Source organism: Catharus ustulatus, chromosome 23, assembly GCF_009819885.2.
Source record: "Catharus ustulatus isolate bCatUst1 chromosome 23, bCatUst1.pri.v2, whole genome shotgun sequence".
NCBI lineage: Eukaryota > Metazoa > Chordata > Aves > Passeriformes > Turdidae > Catharus > Catharus ustulatus.
Window position 1 is genome coordinate 1323181 of NC_046243.1, and position 16149 is coordinate 1339329.

At 45.8% G+C, this 16149-nt stretch overlaps 1 protein-coding gene across 3 annotated transcripts in view; it reads right to left on the reverse strand.

Moving 5' to 3' along the window:
• Nucleotides 1–16149, reverse strand: part of FBXL20 (F-box and leucine rich repeat protein 20) — a 50727-nt gene that overhangs the window by 16072 nt on the left and 18506 nt on the right. For all 3 annotated transcript variants that reach the window (XM_033078776.1, XM_033078775.1, XM_033078777.1), the window contains exons 3-6: nucleotides 5486–5540; nucleotides 4684–4758; nucleotides 3013–3107; nucleotides 264–332 (exon numbers count right to left, since the gene is read on the reverse strand). In XM_033078776.1, coding sequence (XP_032934667.1) covers nucleotides 264–332; nucleotides 3013–3107; nucleotides 4684–4758; nucleotides 5486–5540 — 294 coding nt within the window. The remainder of the gene's footprint in view (nucleotides 1–263; nucleotides 333–3012; nucleotides 3108–4683; nucleotides 4759–5485; nucleotides 5541–16149) is intronic.

The window sequence follows — 16149 nt, forward strand, 5'->3', positions numbered from 1 at the left end:
AAATATAGACTATAAAATACAGAATATAGAATACAAAATATAAAATATAAAATAGAAACTCTCTGTACTTTAAATAAGATTTCATAAATAAAAATTTAACAAAAATAATAATTTATTAAATAAAAAATTAATAAACAGAAATTTTGTGCCATTTGTGTTTTTAACTTTGTGATTTCAGTTTCCAACCCAAACCATTCCAGAATTCTATGGAAAAATTCCAAACTTGGATTTTTTTGGGGGATTTAGGGCAGAGTTTCACTCACGTGTCTGTGATCTTGGTGCAACCATTGAGGTTCAACACTTCAATGTTCCTGCAGTTCTGGGCAAAGGTCCTTGGGGAAAAAAGGAAAAAAATTAATTTATTTGTCAGGAAATGATTTCAAATGTGTCAGAGATTAAAGGGGAAAAGAGAGAAAACCTGGTGGGTCTGTGCAGGGAGAGCTGCTCCACACAGGGGACTTTTAAATGCAATTAATGATATTTAATCAACTTTTTTATTATTTTTTGGAGCCAGGATTGGTGGTTCTGTGCAGGGAGAGCTGCTCCTGTTATTCTGTAATGTCCAGACACCATCCAGGGGATTTTAAAATGTAATGGATGATGTTTAAACATTTTTTAAAATTATTTTTTGGGTTTGTGCAGGGAAAGAGGTGCCCTGGCTGCTCCTGTGTTATTCTGTAATGTGCACACACCACACAGGGGATTTTTAATGCAATTAATGATATTTAATCAACTTTTTTATTATTTTTTGGAGCCAGGACTGGTGGGTCTGTTCAGGTAAGAGCTGCCCTTGCTGCTCCTGTGTTATTCTGTAATGCCCACACACCACACAGGGGATTTTTAATGTAATTAATGATATTTAAGTTGTTTTTTTAATTATTTTTTGGAGCCAGGACTGGTGGGTCTGTTCAGGGAAGAGGTGCCCTGGCTGTTCCTGTTTTATTCTGTAATATCCACACAGCACACAGGGCATTTTAAATGCAATGAATAATGTTTAAAAACCTTTTTTTATTATTTTTTGGAGTCAGGACTGGTGGTTCTGTGCAGGAAGAGCTGCTCCTGTTATTCTGTAATGTCCAGACACCATCCAGGGGATTTTTAATGTAATTAATGATGTTTAAGGGTTTTTTTAAATTTGTTTTTGAGCCAGGACATTTTCCCATTCCAGGCTGGAATTTGCTCAGAGGACACCTGGGCACAGGTGAGGACCCCCCCCAACAGGGTGCAGCCCTGCCTTAGGGCACTGTCCCCAACCCCAGGGTGTCCCCCTGCTGTCCCCCTGTCCCCTGTTGTCCCCTAGCCCAGGGTGCAGCCCTACCTTAGGGCATTGTCCCCCTGCTGTCCCCCTGTTGTCCCCCACCTCAGGGTGTCCCCTGCTGTCCCCCCCACCCCCTGCTGTCCCCCTGTCCCCTGCTGTCCCCCCCCACCTTAAGGTATTGTCCCCCTGTCCCCCATCCCAGGGTGTCCCCCTGCTGTCCCCCTCTGTCCCCTGCTGTCCTCCCCACCTTAAGGCATTGTCAACCTGTCCCCTGCTGTCTCCCTTCTGTCCCCCCTGTCCCTCCCTGTCCCCCCTACCTTAAGGCATTGTCCCCCACTCCCTGTTGTCCCCCTGCTGTCCCCCCTGTCCCCTACCTTAAGGCGTTGTCCCCCACCCCAGGGTGTCCCCCCCTGTCTCCCTGTGTCCCCTGCTGTCCCCTCCTGTCCCCTGCTGTCCCCCCTACCTGAAGGCATTGTCCCCCATCCCAGGGTGTTCCCTGCTGTCCCCCCTGTCCCCCTGTGTCCCCCCCTGTGTCCCCCCTACCTTAAGGTATTGTCCCCCATCCCAGGGTGTCCCCCTCTGTCCCCCCTACCTTAAGGCATTGTCCCCTACCCCAGGGTGTTCTCTGTTGTCCCCCTGCTGTCCCTCCTGTCCCCTGTGTCCCCCCTGTCCCCCTGCTGTCCCCCCCTGTCCCCTGCTGTCCCCCCTGTCCCCCCCTACCTTAAGGCGTTGTCTCCCACCCCAGTGTGTCCCCTATTGTCCCCTGCAGTCCCCCCACTACCTTAAGGCATTGTCCCCCACCCCAAGGTGTCCCCCCCTGTCCCCTGCTGTCCCCCCCTGTCCTCCCCCTACCTTAAGGCGTTGTCCCCCTGTCCCCCACCCCAGGGTGTCCCCCCTGTCCCCTGCTGTCCCTTTGTCCCCCTGCTGTCCCCTACCTTAAGGCGTTGTCCCCCACCCACTGCTGTCCCCTGTCCCCCTGTGTCCCCCCTGTCCCCTGCTGTCCCCTACCTTAAGGCGTTGTCCCCACTCCCTGCTGTCCCCCCTGTCCCCTGCTGTCCCTTTGTCCCCTGCTGTCCCCTACCTTAAGGCATTGTCCCCCACCCCCTGCTGTCCCCTGCTGTCCCCCCTGTCCCCCCCTGTCCCCTACCTTAAGGCGTTGTCCCCCACTCCCTGCTGTCCCCTGTGTCCCCTGCTGTCCCTGTGTCCCCCCCTACCTTAAGGCGTTGTCCCCCACTCCCTGCTGTCCCCCTGCTGTCCCCTGTGTCCCCTTGCTGTCCCTGTGTCCCCCCTACCTTAAGGCGTTGTCCCCCACTCCCTGCTGTCCCCTGTGTCCCCCCTGTCCCCCCTGTCCCCTGCTGTCCCCTACCTTAAGGCGTTGTCCCCCACTCCCTGCTGTCCCCCCCTGTCCCCTGCTGTCCCCCTGTCCCTTTGTCCCCTGCTGTCCCCTACCTTAAGGCGTTGTCCCCCACTCCCTGCTGTCCCCCTGCTGTCCCCTGTGTCCCCCCTGTCCCTTTGTCCCCTGCTGTCCCCTACCTTAAGGCGTTGTCCCCCACTCCCTGTTGTCCCCCTGCTGTCCCCTGTGTCCCCTGCTGTCCCTGTGTCCCCCCCTACCTTAAGGCATTGTCCCCCACTCCCTGTTGTCCCCCTGCTGTCCCCTGCTGTCCCCCCTGTCCCCTGCTGTCCCCTACCTTAAGGCGTTGTCCCCCACTCCCTGCTGTCCCCCATGTCCCCTGCTGTCCCCTTGTCCCCCCTACCTTAAGGCGTTGTCCCCCACTCCCTGGCAGCCCCTGAGGCTCAGCTTGCGCAGGAATCCCCCGCACCTCTTGGAAATGTTCTCCACTACCCGGCCCTGGGGACACAGCACAGAGCAGAGAGCAGGGAATGGTTGCTACAGAAAGGGTTTGGGGTTTGGGGGGGGATGGGGGGAGAATTACTGAGGGAAAGGGATTGAGGGAAAAGGGATCAGGAAAAAATATCAGGAAAAAAAAAACAGGAGAAAGGATCAGGAAAAAGGATTGAGGGAAAAGGGATCAGGAAAAGGGATTGAGGAAAAAGGATCAGGAAAAGGGATCAGGAAAAAGGATTGAGGAAAAAGGAATTGAGGAAAAGGGATCAGGAAAAAGGATTGAGGAAAAAGGATCAGGAAAAGGGATCAGGAAAAAGGGATCAGAAAAAGGATTGAGGAAAAAGGGATCGAGGAAAAAGGGATTGAAGAAAAAAGGGATCAGGAAAAAAAATCAGGAAAAAGGATCAGGAAAAGGGATCAGGAAAAGGGATGAGGAAAAGGGATTGAGGGAAAAGGGATTGAGGGAAAGGGACTGAGGAAAAGGGATCAGAAAAAAAAATCAGGAAAAGGCACCAGGAAAAAAGATTGAGGAAAAGGGATTGAGGAAAAAGGGGATCAGGAAAAGGATTGAGGAAAAGGATTGAGGGAAAAGGATCAGGAGAAAGGATCAGGAAAAAGAATCAGGAAAAGGGATCAGGAAAAGGGATTGAGGAAAAAGGAATTGAGGAAAAAATGGATTGAGGCAAAAAGGGACCAGTGAAAGGGATTCAGGAAAAGGGATCAAGAAAAGGGATCAGGAAAAGGGATTGAGGAAAAAAGGGATTGAGGAAAAAGGGATTGAAGAAAAAGGGGATCAGGAAAAAAATCAGGAAAAAGGATCAGGAAAAGGGATTGAGGGAAAAGATTCAGGAAAAGGTATCAGGAAAAAGGATTGAGGAAAAGGGATGCAAGGAAAGGGATTCAGGGAAAGGGATTAAACCATTTCTTCTCCAGAGTTCCAGAAAATTTCAATTTTTTAATTTAGTGTGAAATATTCCCAATTTCCCTCCTCCAATGTGAAATATTCCCAATTTCCTTACTCCAACATGAAACATTCCCAATTTCCCTCCTCCAAGGTATTTTAAATAGGGTAAAACATCCTGATAAGAGACTCAAGGAATGGATTTTTTTTTCCCCCATCCCTTTTTGCAACTTGAATTTTCAGCTCCATCAGGATAAAATATCCTGATAAAAGACTCAAAGATTATTATTTTTTCTTTTTTTTTTTCCTTTTGCTGTTTAATGCAATTTGAATTTTCAGCTCCATCCCCACTGGTGCTGCTGAATCCACACCCCACAGGTTCAGCTGCATTTTTAGGGACAATTTGGATTTTCCCAATAAATTTTCAATTTCAATTTTTGGTATTAAAGACACAAATATTTCTGACATTCAGCCCTCTGAATGCAAGGAGGAATAAATTAAATTGTCTTCCATACAAGCATCAAAATTTATATTTTCTACCAATTCCTCTTTCAAAGACTCCCTGAAGCTGAAGAAATAAATTATTTCAGTCTCCACTGGGAGTTTAATCCATTCTGGGCTGTAATTACAGTTGAACAATTAAAAAAAAAAATGGGTTTGGGTGTGATTTCATTTTACCTCAATGTCCCTCTGGAAATCAAACAGGTCAATTCTCTGCCAGTTGCTGCCATCCAGGGCCAGGACATTCCATGCCTAGGTGAAAAAAAAAAAAGGAAATTGTGGTTAATATGGAAAAAAAAATAAAATAAAAGAGTTTGTTACTCTGAGAAAACAAAATTCTGTCCTAGGTGGGAAAACAATTTCAAATCCTCCAGGTAGGGAAGAGCTGATCCTGTTTTATTTTGTAATGTGCACACACCACACAAGACATTTTAAAATTGAATTAATGATGTTTAAACAATTTTAAAATTATTTTTTGGGTCTCTGCAGGGGAGAGCTGCCCTGGCTGCTCCTGGGTTATTCTGGAAAAAATTCTCCCAAATAAAAATTCCAAGTTGGGTTTCATTAATTGAAGCCCACAAAGAATAAAAACAACTTTTTGTTTTATTTCTATGTTTACTTCAATTACATCCAAAGAGAAAATGAAATTTCATTGTGCAGCATCTTTGTGAATCACAAAATTCCTGAATTTCCACCAGGATTTGTTGGGTAAAATATCAGCTCCCTTCCTTTTGTACCTGGGACACTGAAAATGTTTGGAATTCCCCTTGAGTGGAATTTTCCAAGAAATAAATAAAATAAATAAAATAAATAAAATAAATAAAAATAAATTAAATAAATTAAATAAATAAAAATAAATTAAATAAATTAAATAAATTAAATAAATTAAATAAATTAAATAAATAAGCCCCCTGGGAGGGCTGCAGGAAGGATTGGCACCCAAATCTAAAATCCACCTGGAAGGAGGAAAAATTCTTACCCTGGAAACTTGAGCACAACGACACAGAGTGACCACATCTAGGAAAGAGAAAATTCTGGAAGAGAAATAAGAGATATTTTCTTGGTTATGGACATTTCAAACAAAGGGGATGGGGAAAACAAAGGGAAAAAAAAAATAAAAAAAGGACTGGGACAGCAAAAGTTCTTTGTGATTTGGCTGAAAGCTGAACTGTGAAAGGAAGTGCAGAGGCAGCAGATCCCACATGGAAGGAAAACAAGGCCATGGAAATAGAAAATCACACCTGGGAGAGGATCCTGAGCAAAAATCCCAAATCTGGGATTGCTGAGTCCTGGGCAGCCCCAGGGAGCAGCACAGGGCAGGCTCTGATCTGCACAGGAGGGACTTGAACAGCTTCAGTACCCCAAAAATGGGCAGTGCCCAATTAACAACTCCCAAAAATGGGCACTGCCCCAATTATCAGCTCCCAAAAATGGGCAGTGCCCAATTATCAGCTCCCAAAAATGGGCAGTGCCCAATTAACAACTCCTAAAAATGGGCACTGCCCAATGAAGAACTCCCAAAAATGGGAAATACCCAATTACCAGCTCCCAAAAATGGGCAGTGCCCAATTATCAGCTCCCAAAAATGGGCACTGCCCAATTATCAACTCCCAAAAATGGGCAGTGCCACCCCCATCACCAGTCTCAGTGCCCAGTTCAGAGCCCAGTCCCAGTTTCAGAGCCCAGTCCCAGTTTCAGTGCCCAGTTTCAGAGCCCAGTCCCAGTTTCAGAGCCCAGTCCCAGTTTCAGTGCCCAGTTTCAGAGCCCAGTCCCAGTTTCAGAGCCCAGTTTCACAACCCAGTCCCAATTTCAGTGCCCAGTCTCAATGCCCAGTTTCAGAGTCCAATTCCAGTGCCCAGTCCCAGTTTCAGAGCCCAGTCCCAGTTTCAGAGCCCAGTCCCAGTGCCCAGTTCAGAGCCCAGTCCCAGTTTCAGTGCCCAGTCTCAGTGCCCAGTTCAGAGCCCAGTTCCAGTTTCAGAGCCCAGTCCCAGTTTCAGTGCCCAGTCTCAGTGCCCAGTTCAGAGCCCAGTCCCAGTTTCAGAGCCCAGTCCCAGTTTCAGAGCCCAGTCTCAAAACCAGTTCAGAGCCCAGTCTCAATGCCTGGTTTAGAGCCCAGTCTCAGTGCCCAGTCCCAGTTTCAGTGCTCAGTTCCAGTCCCAGTTTCACAGCCCAATTCCACTGCCCAGTCCCAGTTTCACAGCCCAATTCCAGTGCCCAGTTTCAGAGCCCAGTCCCATTTTCACAGCCCAATTCCACTGCCCAGTCCCAGTTTCACAGCCCAGTCTCAATGCCCAGTTTCAGTGCCCAGTCCTAGTTTCACAGCCCAATCTCAGTGCCCAGTCTCAATGCCCAGTTCAGAGCCCAGTCCCAGTTTCACAGCCCAATTCTACTGCCCAGTTCCAGTCTCAATGCCCAGTCTCAGTTCCCAGTTCCAGTCCCCATTCCTGGTTTCAGTGCCCAGTCTCACTGCACAGTTTCACAGCCCAATCTCAGTGCCCAGTTTCAGAGCTCAGTCCCAGTTTCAATACCCAGTTCAGAGCCCAGTCCCAGACTCAGTGCCCAGTCTCAGTGCCCAGTTCAGAGCCCAGTCCCAGTTTCACAGCCCAATTCCACTGCCCACTTTCAGTGTCCAGTCTCATTGCCCAGTCCCAGTTTCAGTGCCCAGTTCAGAGCCCAGTCCCAGTTTCATTGCCCAGTCTCAATGCCCAGTTCCACAGCCCAATTCCAGTGCCCAGTCCCAGTTTCAGTGCCCAGTCTCATTGTCCAGTTTCAATGCCCAATTCTAGTGCCCAGTTCCAGTCCCCAGTCCTGGTTTTAGAGCTCAGTCTCATTGCCCAGTTTCAATGCCCAATTCCAGTGCCCACTTTCAGAGCCCAGTCCCAGTTTCAGTGCCCAGTCCCAGTTTCAGTGTCCAGTCTCAGAACCCAGTCCCAGTCTTAGTGCCCAGTTTCAGTGCCCAGTTTCAGTGCCCAGTCCCAGTGCCCAGTCCCAGTTTCAGAGCCCAGTCCCAGTTTCAGAGCCCAGTCCCAGTCTCAATGCCCAGTTTCAGTGCCCAGTCTCAGTGCCCAGTCTCAATACCCAGTTTCACAGCCCAATTCCAGTGCCCAGTCCCAGTTTCAGTGCCCAGTCCCAGTCTCAGTGCCCAGTCCCAATTCCAGTGCCCAGTTTCAGTGCCCAGATTTCTCCTGTTTTTCCCAGCAGCGATTCCAGGGCTGGAGCAGCTCAGCTCTGAGGCAGGGCTGGCACAGCTGGCACAGCTGGCACTGCTCAGGAGCTCCAGGGTCACCTCACTGTGGCCTCCCAGCACCAGAAGGGCCCACAGGAAAGGTGGAGAGGGGCTGGATGGGATTTTGGCAATAAATCCCTCCCTGAGAGGGTCAGGAGGGGCTGGGATGGAATTCCCAGAGCTGTTGAAGTGTCCAAGGCCAGGCTGGAAGGGGACAGTGGGAGGTGACCCATGGCAGGGGTGGCACTGCATTTTGGGGTTTAAGGTCCCTCCCAGTTCAAACCATTCCAGGATTTTGCATTTCCACAAGTGGAGAGCTCAGCCAGGAGGGACAGTGACACTGTGGTCACCCCTGAGTGACACCAGGACACACCCTGGGGACCTGGTCACACCCAGCAATGCTGGGCTAGAGATGGGATAAAGGAACCAACAGAGCTCAGACTGCCAGGATTTCCCCCCAGCTGTGGATGCAGGAAAAGTCCCAACCTGCACCAAGACATCAATATAAAATAAATAATAAATATAATAAATATAAAATATAAATATAAAATGATAATATAAATATAAAATGATAATATAAATCTAAAATGATAATATAAATATAAAATAAGAATATAAATAGAAAATAAGAATATAAATAGAAAAATAATAAATATAAAATAAAATCATGGCTAAAATCCAATGGGATTATAAAATTCAATGGGATTATAAAATTCAATGGCATTTTATGATTTATGGTTACTCAAACAATTGTGAACCAAAAGAGATGAGGTCAAGCAGAGGGTGGGAGGACATCAAGGTCTCCTTCCCTTTGGGAACAATTATAAAAATGGAGTTTTTTGCAAAGATAACACAAGAGTTCAACCACAATGTGCTTTCATATTTCAATTTGATATTTTCAATTTGAAGGGCACCCAAAAGAGAAGGCAAATTGTGCCAGCCACAAGCACCCCGAGGAGCAGGGATGGAAAAAGCTCTGCATTTCAGAGCAGCTCCATCCTCCCTGCCCACACACAAGGCTCCCCCCTGAGCCCCAGGTGATTTCTTGGTGTCCAAGGATTTATTCAGCTCCATGTCCATGCACAACAACACCAGCAAAGCTTGGGAAATGAGAGAAGCTGGGGAAAATTCTCATTTTTCAATTCTTGCCACAGGAATAAATAAAAATTCAAACTCTGCAGGTCACTCACTATGGAAGTTTTCTCTATTTTCATTAAACTCCCTACACATGGGAATCCCAGATTGTTAAATCTCCTCTATCAGGGCTGGAGGATCTGGGATAAATTAAAAATTTTCTTCCACTTCCTGCTCCTCCCTTCCCACACACCACAAGGATTCACCAAATCCTCACCCCTGTCCCTTCCCCAGCACGGAGATCTCAGCTCTGAGGAGCTCCAGAGACTTTTCCAGAGCTCCCTCAGCTCCTCCTGCACTTGTCCAACACCCTGAGTGGATGATTCAGCAGAATCAGGCTGCAAAAAGCATTTTTTTTTCACAGCAGGCACTCCCTGGTTGTAAATTTTCATCACTTCAGAACTGGATCCAGGAAGGAGCACGGGTGAAATCCTGCCTGAGAATTGCCCTGTAACCCTGAGGGTGAAATTTTTCCTCTCCAAAGAGCTGCTGGACAACACTGAAATCCCCCAAACCCCACAAAAAAGCAGTGACTGAGCAGCAGCAGAATGTTGATCAGCACTGCTTGAGTGATTTTCCCCAATTCTGCATTACCAGGCCCAAAGGCACCGTGCTGGGACATTTCTTTTTCCACCCAAACAGGATTCCTGTCCTGCTCACAGCTGCCTGAGGAGCCCTTTTTTATTCCTCAGAGTCAACAGTGGAGGAAATAATCCACAAAATTAACCTGATCATCAAACAGTGAGCACAGACTGAGCTTCCCAAACGAGAATTAAACTGGAATTGCAGCAGATTAAATTGTCTCAGTGCAAAGGGATTCCCTGTGTGTATGATTCTGCAGAATTTGGCTAAAACACACTCACTCTGAGCAATTTTCAGGTTTCAACCTCTTAATCCACTCAGAGGTTTCTAGGACTCCTCACTTTCCCACTGCTGCCCTAATTAGATTTAGGGTCAAGACTCTCATGAAATCCTTGCAGGCTCCAGCAGGTGAGGAGCTTAAAGTCTCCAACCTTCTAAAATTATCCCCAGCAATTTCTGCCAGCAATCCCCCTCCATCCCAGCTCAGTTCCAGTGCTCAGGGATAGAGCAGAGTGTGGGCACTGCAGGGATGGGCAGGGCAGGGCAGGGAGTTAAAGCTGCTTAGGGCAGGAGAGAGCTGCAGAGTGCCTGACCTGCCTGTGACCCAGCAGGGACAGCTGCACTCTGTTCTGAGCTCTGCATGGGAACTCAGTTCTGCATGGGAACTCAGTTCTGGATGGGAACTCAGTTCTGGATGTGAACTCTGAATTCTGTATGGAGCTCTGGATGTGAACTCAATTCTGGATGGGAACTCTGAATTCTGGATGTGAACTCTGAATGTGAACTCTGAATTCTGGATGGGGACTCTGAATTCTGGATGGGGACTTTGAACTCTGGATGGGGACTTTGAATTCTGGATTTGAACTCTGAATTCTGGATGGGGACTTTGAATTCTGGATTTGAACTCTGAATTCTGGATGTGAACTCTAAATATGAACAGAATTCTGTACATGAATTCTGGATATGAACTCTGAATTCTGGATGGAGCTCTGGATGTGAACTCAATTCTGGATGTGAACTCTGAATTCTGGATGTGAACTCTGGATGTGAACTGAATTCTGGATGTGAACTCTGAATTCTGGATGTGAACTCTGGATGGGAACTCTGAATTCTGGATGGGGACTCTGAATTCTGGATGGGAACTCTGAATTCTGGATTTGAACTCTGAATTCTGGATGGAGTTCTGGATGTGAACTCAGTTCTGGATGGGAACTCTGAGTGCTGGATATGAACTGAACTCTGGATGTGAACTCTGAGTTCTGCATGGAGCTCTGGATGGGAACTCTGAATTCTGGATGTGAACTCTGAATGGGAACTGAATTCTGCACATGAATTCTGGATATGAACTCTGAATTCTGTATGGAGCTCTGGATGTGAACTGAATTCTGCATGTGAACTCAGAATTCTGCAGGTGAACTGTAAATATGAACAGAATTCTGTACATGAATTCTGGATATAAACTCTGAATTCTGGATGGAGCTCTGGATGTGAACTCAATTCTGGATGTGAACTCTGAATTCTGCATGTGAACTCTGGATATGAACTGAATTCTGAATGTGAACTCTGAATTCTAGATATGAACTCTGAATTCTGGATGGAGCTCTGGATGTGAACTCAATTCTGGATGTGAACTCTGGATGTGAACTCAATTCTGGATATGAACTCTGAATTCTGTATGGAACTCTGGATATGAACTGAATTCTGGATGTGAACTGAATTCTGGATGTGAATTCAATTCTGGGTGGAGCTCTGGATACGAACTATGAATTCTGGATATGAACTCTGAATATGAACTGAATTCTGCATGTGAACTCTGGATGTGAACTGAATTCTAAATATGAACTCTGGATGTGAACTGAATTCTGCATGTGAACTGAACTCTGTATGAATTCTAGATATGAACTCTGAATTTTGGATATGAACTGAATTCTGGATATGAACTCTGAATTCTGGACATGAACTCTGAATATGAACTCTGAATTCTGTATAGAGCTCTGGATATGAACTGAATTCTGGATGTGAACTCTAAATATGAACAGAATTCTGCACATGAATTCTGGATATGAACTCTGAAGTCAAAGTGAATTCTGCACAGGAACTCTGAATATGAACTAAATTCTGCACAGGAACTCTGAATTCTGGCTATGAACTGAACTCTGGACGTGAACTCTGAATTCTGGCTATGAACTGAATTCTGTATGGAGCTCTGGATATGAACTGAATTCTGGATGTGAACTCTAAATATGAACAGAATTCTGTACATGAATTCTGGATATGAACTCTGAATATGAACTGAATTCTGCATGTGAACTGAATTCTGTACATGAATTCTGGATATGAACCCTGAATATAAACTAAATTCTGCATGTGAACTGAATTTTGGGTGGAGTTCTGGATGTGAACTCTGAATTCTGGATGTGAACTCTGAATATGAACTGAATTCTGCATGTGAACTGAACTCTGCATGAATTCTGGATATAAATGGAATTCTGTATGGAGCTCTGGATGGGAAATGAATTCTGGATGGAGCTCTGCATGTGAACTGAATTCTGGATGTGAACTGAATTCTAGATATGAACTCTGAATATAAACTAAATTCTGCATGTGAACTGAATTCTGCATGAATTCTGGGTATGAACTCTAAATATGAACAGAATTCTGTACATAAAATTCTGGATATGAACTCTGAATATGAACTGAATTCTGCATGTGAACTGAATGCATGAATTCTAGATATGAACTCTGAATTCTGTAGGGAACTCCGGATATGAACTGAATTCTGGATGTGAACTCAATTCTGGATGGAGCTCTGGATATGAACTCTGGATATGAACTGAATTCTGGATGTGAACTCTGGATATTAACTCTGAATTCTGCCTGTGAACTGAACTCTGCATGAATTCTGGATATAAACTGAATTCTGTAGGGAACTCTGGATATGAACTGAATTCTTGATATGAACTCTGAATTCTGGATATGAACTCTAAATATGAACAGAATTCTGTACATGAATTCTGGATATGAACTCTGAATATTAACTGAATTCTGTATATGAACTGAATTCTGTACATAAATTCTAGATATGAACTCTGAATATGAACTGAATTCTGCATGTGAACTGAACTCTGCATGAATTCTGGATATGAACTCTGAATTCTGTATGGAACTCTGGATATGAACTGAATTCTGGATATGAACTCTGAATATAAACTAAATTCTGCATGTGAACTAAATTCTGTACATGAATTCTGGATATGAACTCTGAATTCTGCACAGGAACTCTGAATTCTGGATATGAACTGAATTCTGGATGTGAACTCTGAATATGAACTGAATTCTGCACATGAATTCTGGATATGAACTCTGAAGTCAAACTGAATTCTGGCTATGAACTCTGAATTCTGGCTATGAACTGAACTCTGAATTCTGCATGGAGCTCTGGATATGAACTGAATTCTGGATGTGAACTCTGAATATGAACAGAATTCTGTACATGAATTCTGGATATGAACTCTGGATATTAACTGTGAATTCTGCATGTGAACTCTGGATGTGAACTGAATTCTGCATGAATTCTGGATAGAAACTGAATTCTGTAGGGAACTCTGGATATGAACTGAATTCTTGATATGAACTCTGAATTTTGTATGTGAACTCTGAATGTGAACTGAATTCTGGATGGAGCTCTGGATGTGAAATCTGAATTCTGGATGTGAATTCAATTCTGAATGGAGCTCTGCATGTGAACTCAATTCTGGATGTGAACTCTGAATTCTGTATGGAACTCTGAATTCCGGATGGGAACTCTGAATATGAACTGAAATCTGTACATAAATTCTGGATATGAACTCTGAATATGAACTGAATTCTGCATGTGAACTGAACTCTGCATGAATTTTGGATATGAACTCTGAAATCAAACTGAATTCTGTGCATGAACTCTGAATATGAACTAAATTCTGGTTATGAACTGAATTCTGCACAGAACTCTGAATTCTGGATATGAACTGAACTCTGGACATGAACTCTGAATTCTGTACATGAATTCTGCACAGGAACTCTGAATTCTGGATATGAACTCTGAATATGAACTGAATTCTGCACATGAACTGAATTCTGCACAGGAACTCTGAATTCTGGCTATGAACTGAACTCTGGACATGAACTCTGAATTCTGTACATGAATTCTGCACAGGAACTCTGAATTCTGGCTATGAACTGAACTCTGGACATGAACTCTGAATTCTGGCTATGAACTCTGAATTCTGTATGGAGCTCTGGATATGAACTGAATTCTGGATGTGAACTCTGAAGATGAACTGAATTCTGTACATGAATTCTGGATATGAATTCTGAATATAAACTAAATTCTGCATGTGAACTGAATTCTGTGCATGAATTCTGGATATGAACTCTGAATATGAACTAAATTCTGCATGTGAACTGAATTCTGTACACGAATTCTGGATATGAACTCTGAATTCTGGCTATGAACTCTGAATATGAACTGAATTCTGAGCATAAACTCTGGATATGAACTGAGCTCTGCCTGTGAGCTCTCAATTCTGCCTGTGAGCTCTGAGCTCTGCCTGTGAGCTCCCAATCCCTGCAGCCTGGTGCAGCCCCAGGCCCAGCAGGAGCTGTGAGCAGCCCCACCTCACACTGGCAGTGCCACCTCCCTCAGGAGGGCAGCAGGGACCCCTGTGCCAGGGGAAATGCAGGTTGGGGTTGGCTCCAGCACTGGCAGCAGCCTCAGGGAAGGAAAGCCCAGCTCCAGCAGCAGGGGGAATGCAGGAATTGGGGACAGGCTGCACCTCTGGGGACACAGGCACAGCTGGGATTCACCTCTGGGACTCTGGGGCAGGGGAGGGAATTCTGTTTTATTACTGTGTGTGTGAAGGTCCAGCAGCAGCCTGGGACAGTGTCCCTGAGCTTTAAATTCTGTCCCAAGCCAAACCATTCCATGAATGCTGCTGGAAAAGTGGAGAGTTTGTGGTAGGAGGGAGGGGAGGTCATGCATGGAGCAGGGAATTAAATCAGGACAAACCTCAACAATGTCTGTCCTGCTGTCCCTGATCATCCCAACCTGCATGGAGCAGGGAATTGCTCAGCATTGGGTGGAACCCAGGGAAAATCAGGAGTTGATAAATGTTTAAAGCTCATAAGCAATGGTTTGGAGAGCTGGAATTCACTGTTAGCATACTGCAAAAATTAATTGCAGTGCATTGACAGTGCAGCCTTTGACAGAGAGGCTTGGATGGGTTTTCTGTGGGAATCTCCTGTAAAAGGGTGGCACTGTGTGCAGGACAAAGGCTGGTGTGTTTGGGCACTGCTCTGTGAAGTCCTGCCCCTGCTCCAGGCACTCTCACACAGCTTTGGGGTGCCCTGTGCATGGAGTGAAAGCTGCAGAATAAAGAGGAGGAGGGTGTGAAAGGGGAGAAGAGCAGATTTGGGAGGTGCTGGACCTGCACACACACAGCAAGGAGCCAAAGCTCAGCCCCTGGCTCCACTCAGCACCATCCCACTCCCACCTGGCAAAAACCTCACCCTGGCTCTGTGCCTGAAATCCAGGTAAAATCCCATTTACATTCCTTGTTCCACATTCCCAGTGCCCTCACACTCCTCCTCCTCCTCAAATCCAGGTAAAAATCCCATTTACATTCCTTGTTCCACAATCCCAGTGCCCTCACACTCCTCAATTCCAGGTAAAATTCAATTTACATTCCTTGGTCTCCCTTCCCTGTTCCCCACATTCCCAGTGCCCTCACACTCCTCCTGAAATCCAGGTAAAAATCCCATTTACATTCCTTGTTCCACATTCCCAGTGCCACACAGACTCCCTGCCTCACCCATCAGGGCTCTTCACAATCTGTCCCCAACCTTGTCACCTCTGCACAGGGACAAACCCCAGGTTTGTTGCATCTGCTCCCAGCAGAAAATCATCTCAGATAAAAATCATCATCTCAGAGAAAAATCATCAGCTCAGAGAAATCATCATCATGTCAGAAAAAAAAATCATCAGTTCAGGAAAAAAAAAATCATCATCTCAGAAAAAAAAATCATCAGCTCAGAGAAATCATCATCATATTAGAAAAAAAAATCATCATGTCAGAAAAAAAATTGTCTCAGAAAATCCAGAAAGAGAAATTTTTGCCACTCTTTTTCTGCTCCACAGCCCAGCCATGGCTCAGCAGCTACAAACTCCTCCTGTGGAGGTTGTGACTCCATCCTGCTCCTCCCACAGGTTCTGATTTCACTCAGGGAGCTCCACACCCCTGGACAATCATTTCCCGTGTTCCAAATCCCAAAAATCCACCCTGGCAGCAGGGAGGGCTCTGACAGTCACACAATGTGCTCTGGGGTGAGGAAAATTGGAATAAAAGAAATGGGATCAGGGGGTAAAAAAACCCCAGTGGGGGAAAAAATCCCAGTGGGAACCGAGGGGGGAAAAAAAACCCCAAGGGGACCAGGGGGGAAAAAAAACCCAGTGGGAACAGGAGGGAAAAAAACCCCAGGGGGACCAGGGGGGATAAAAAACCCCAGGGGGACCAGGGGGATAAAAAACCCCAGTGGGACCAGGGGGGGATAAAAAACCCCAAGGGGACCAGGAGGGAAAAAAAATCCCAGTGGGACCAGGGGGGGAAAAAAACCCCAGGGGGACCAGGGGGGAAAAAAAAAACCCAGGGAGGAAAAAAAAACCC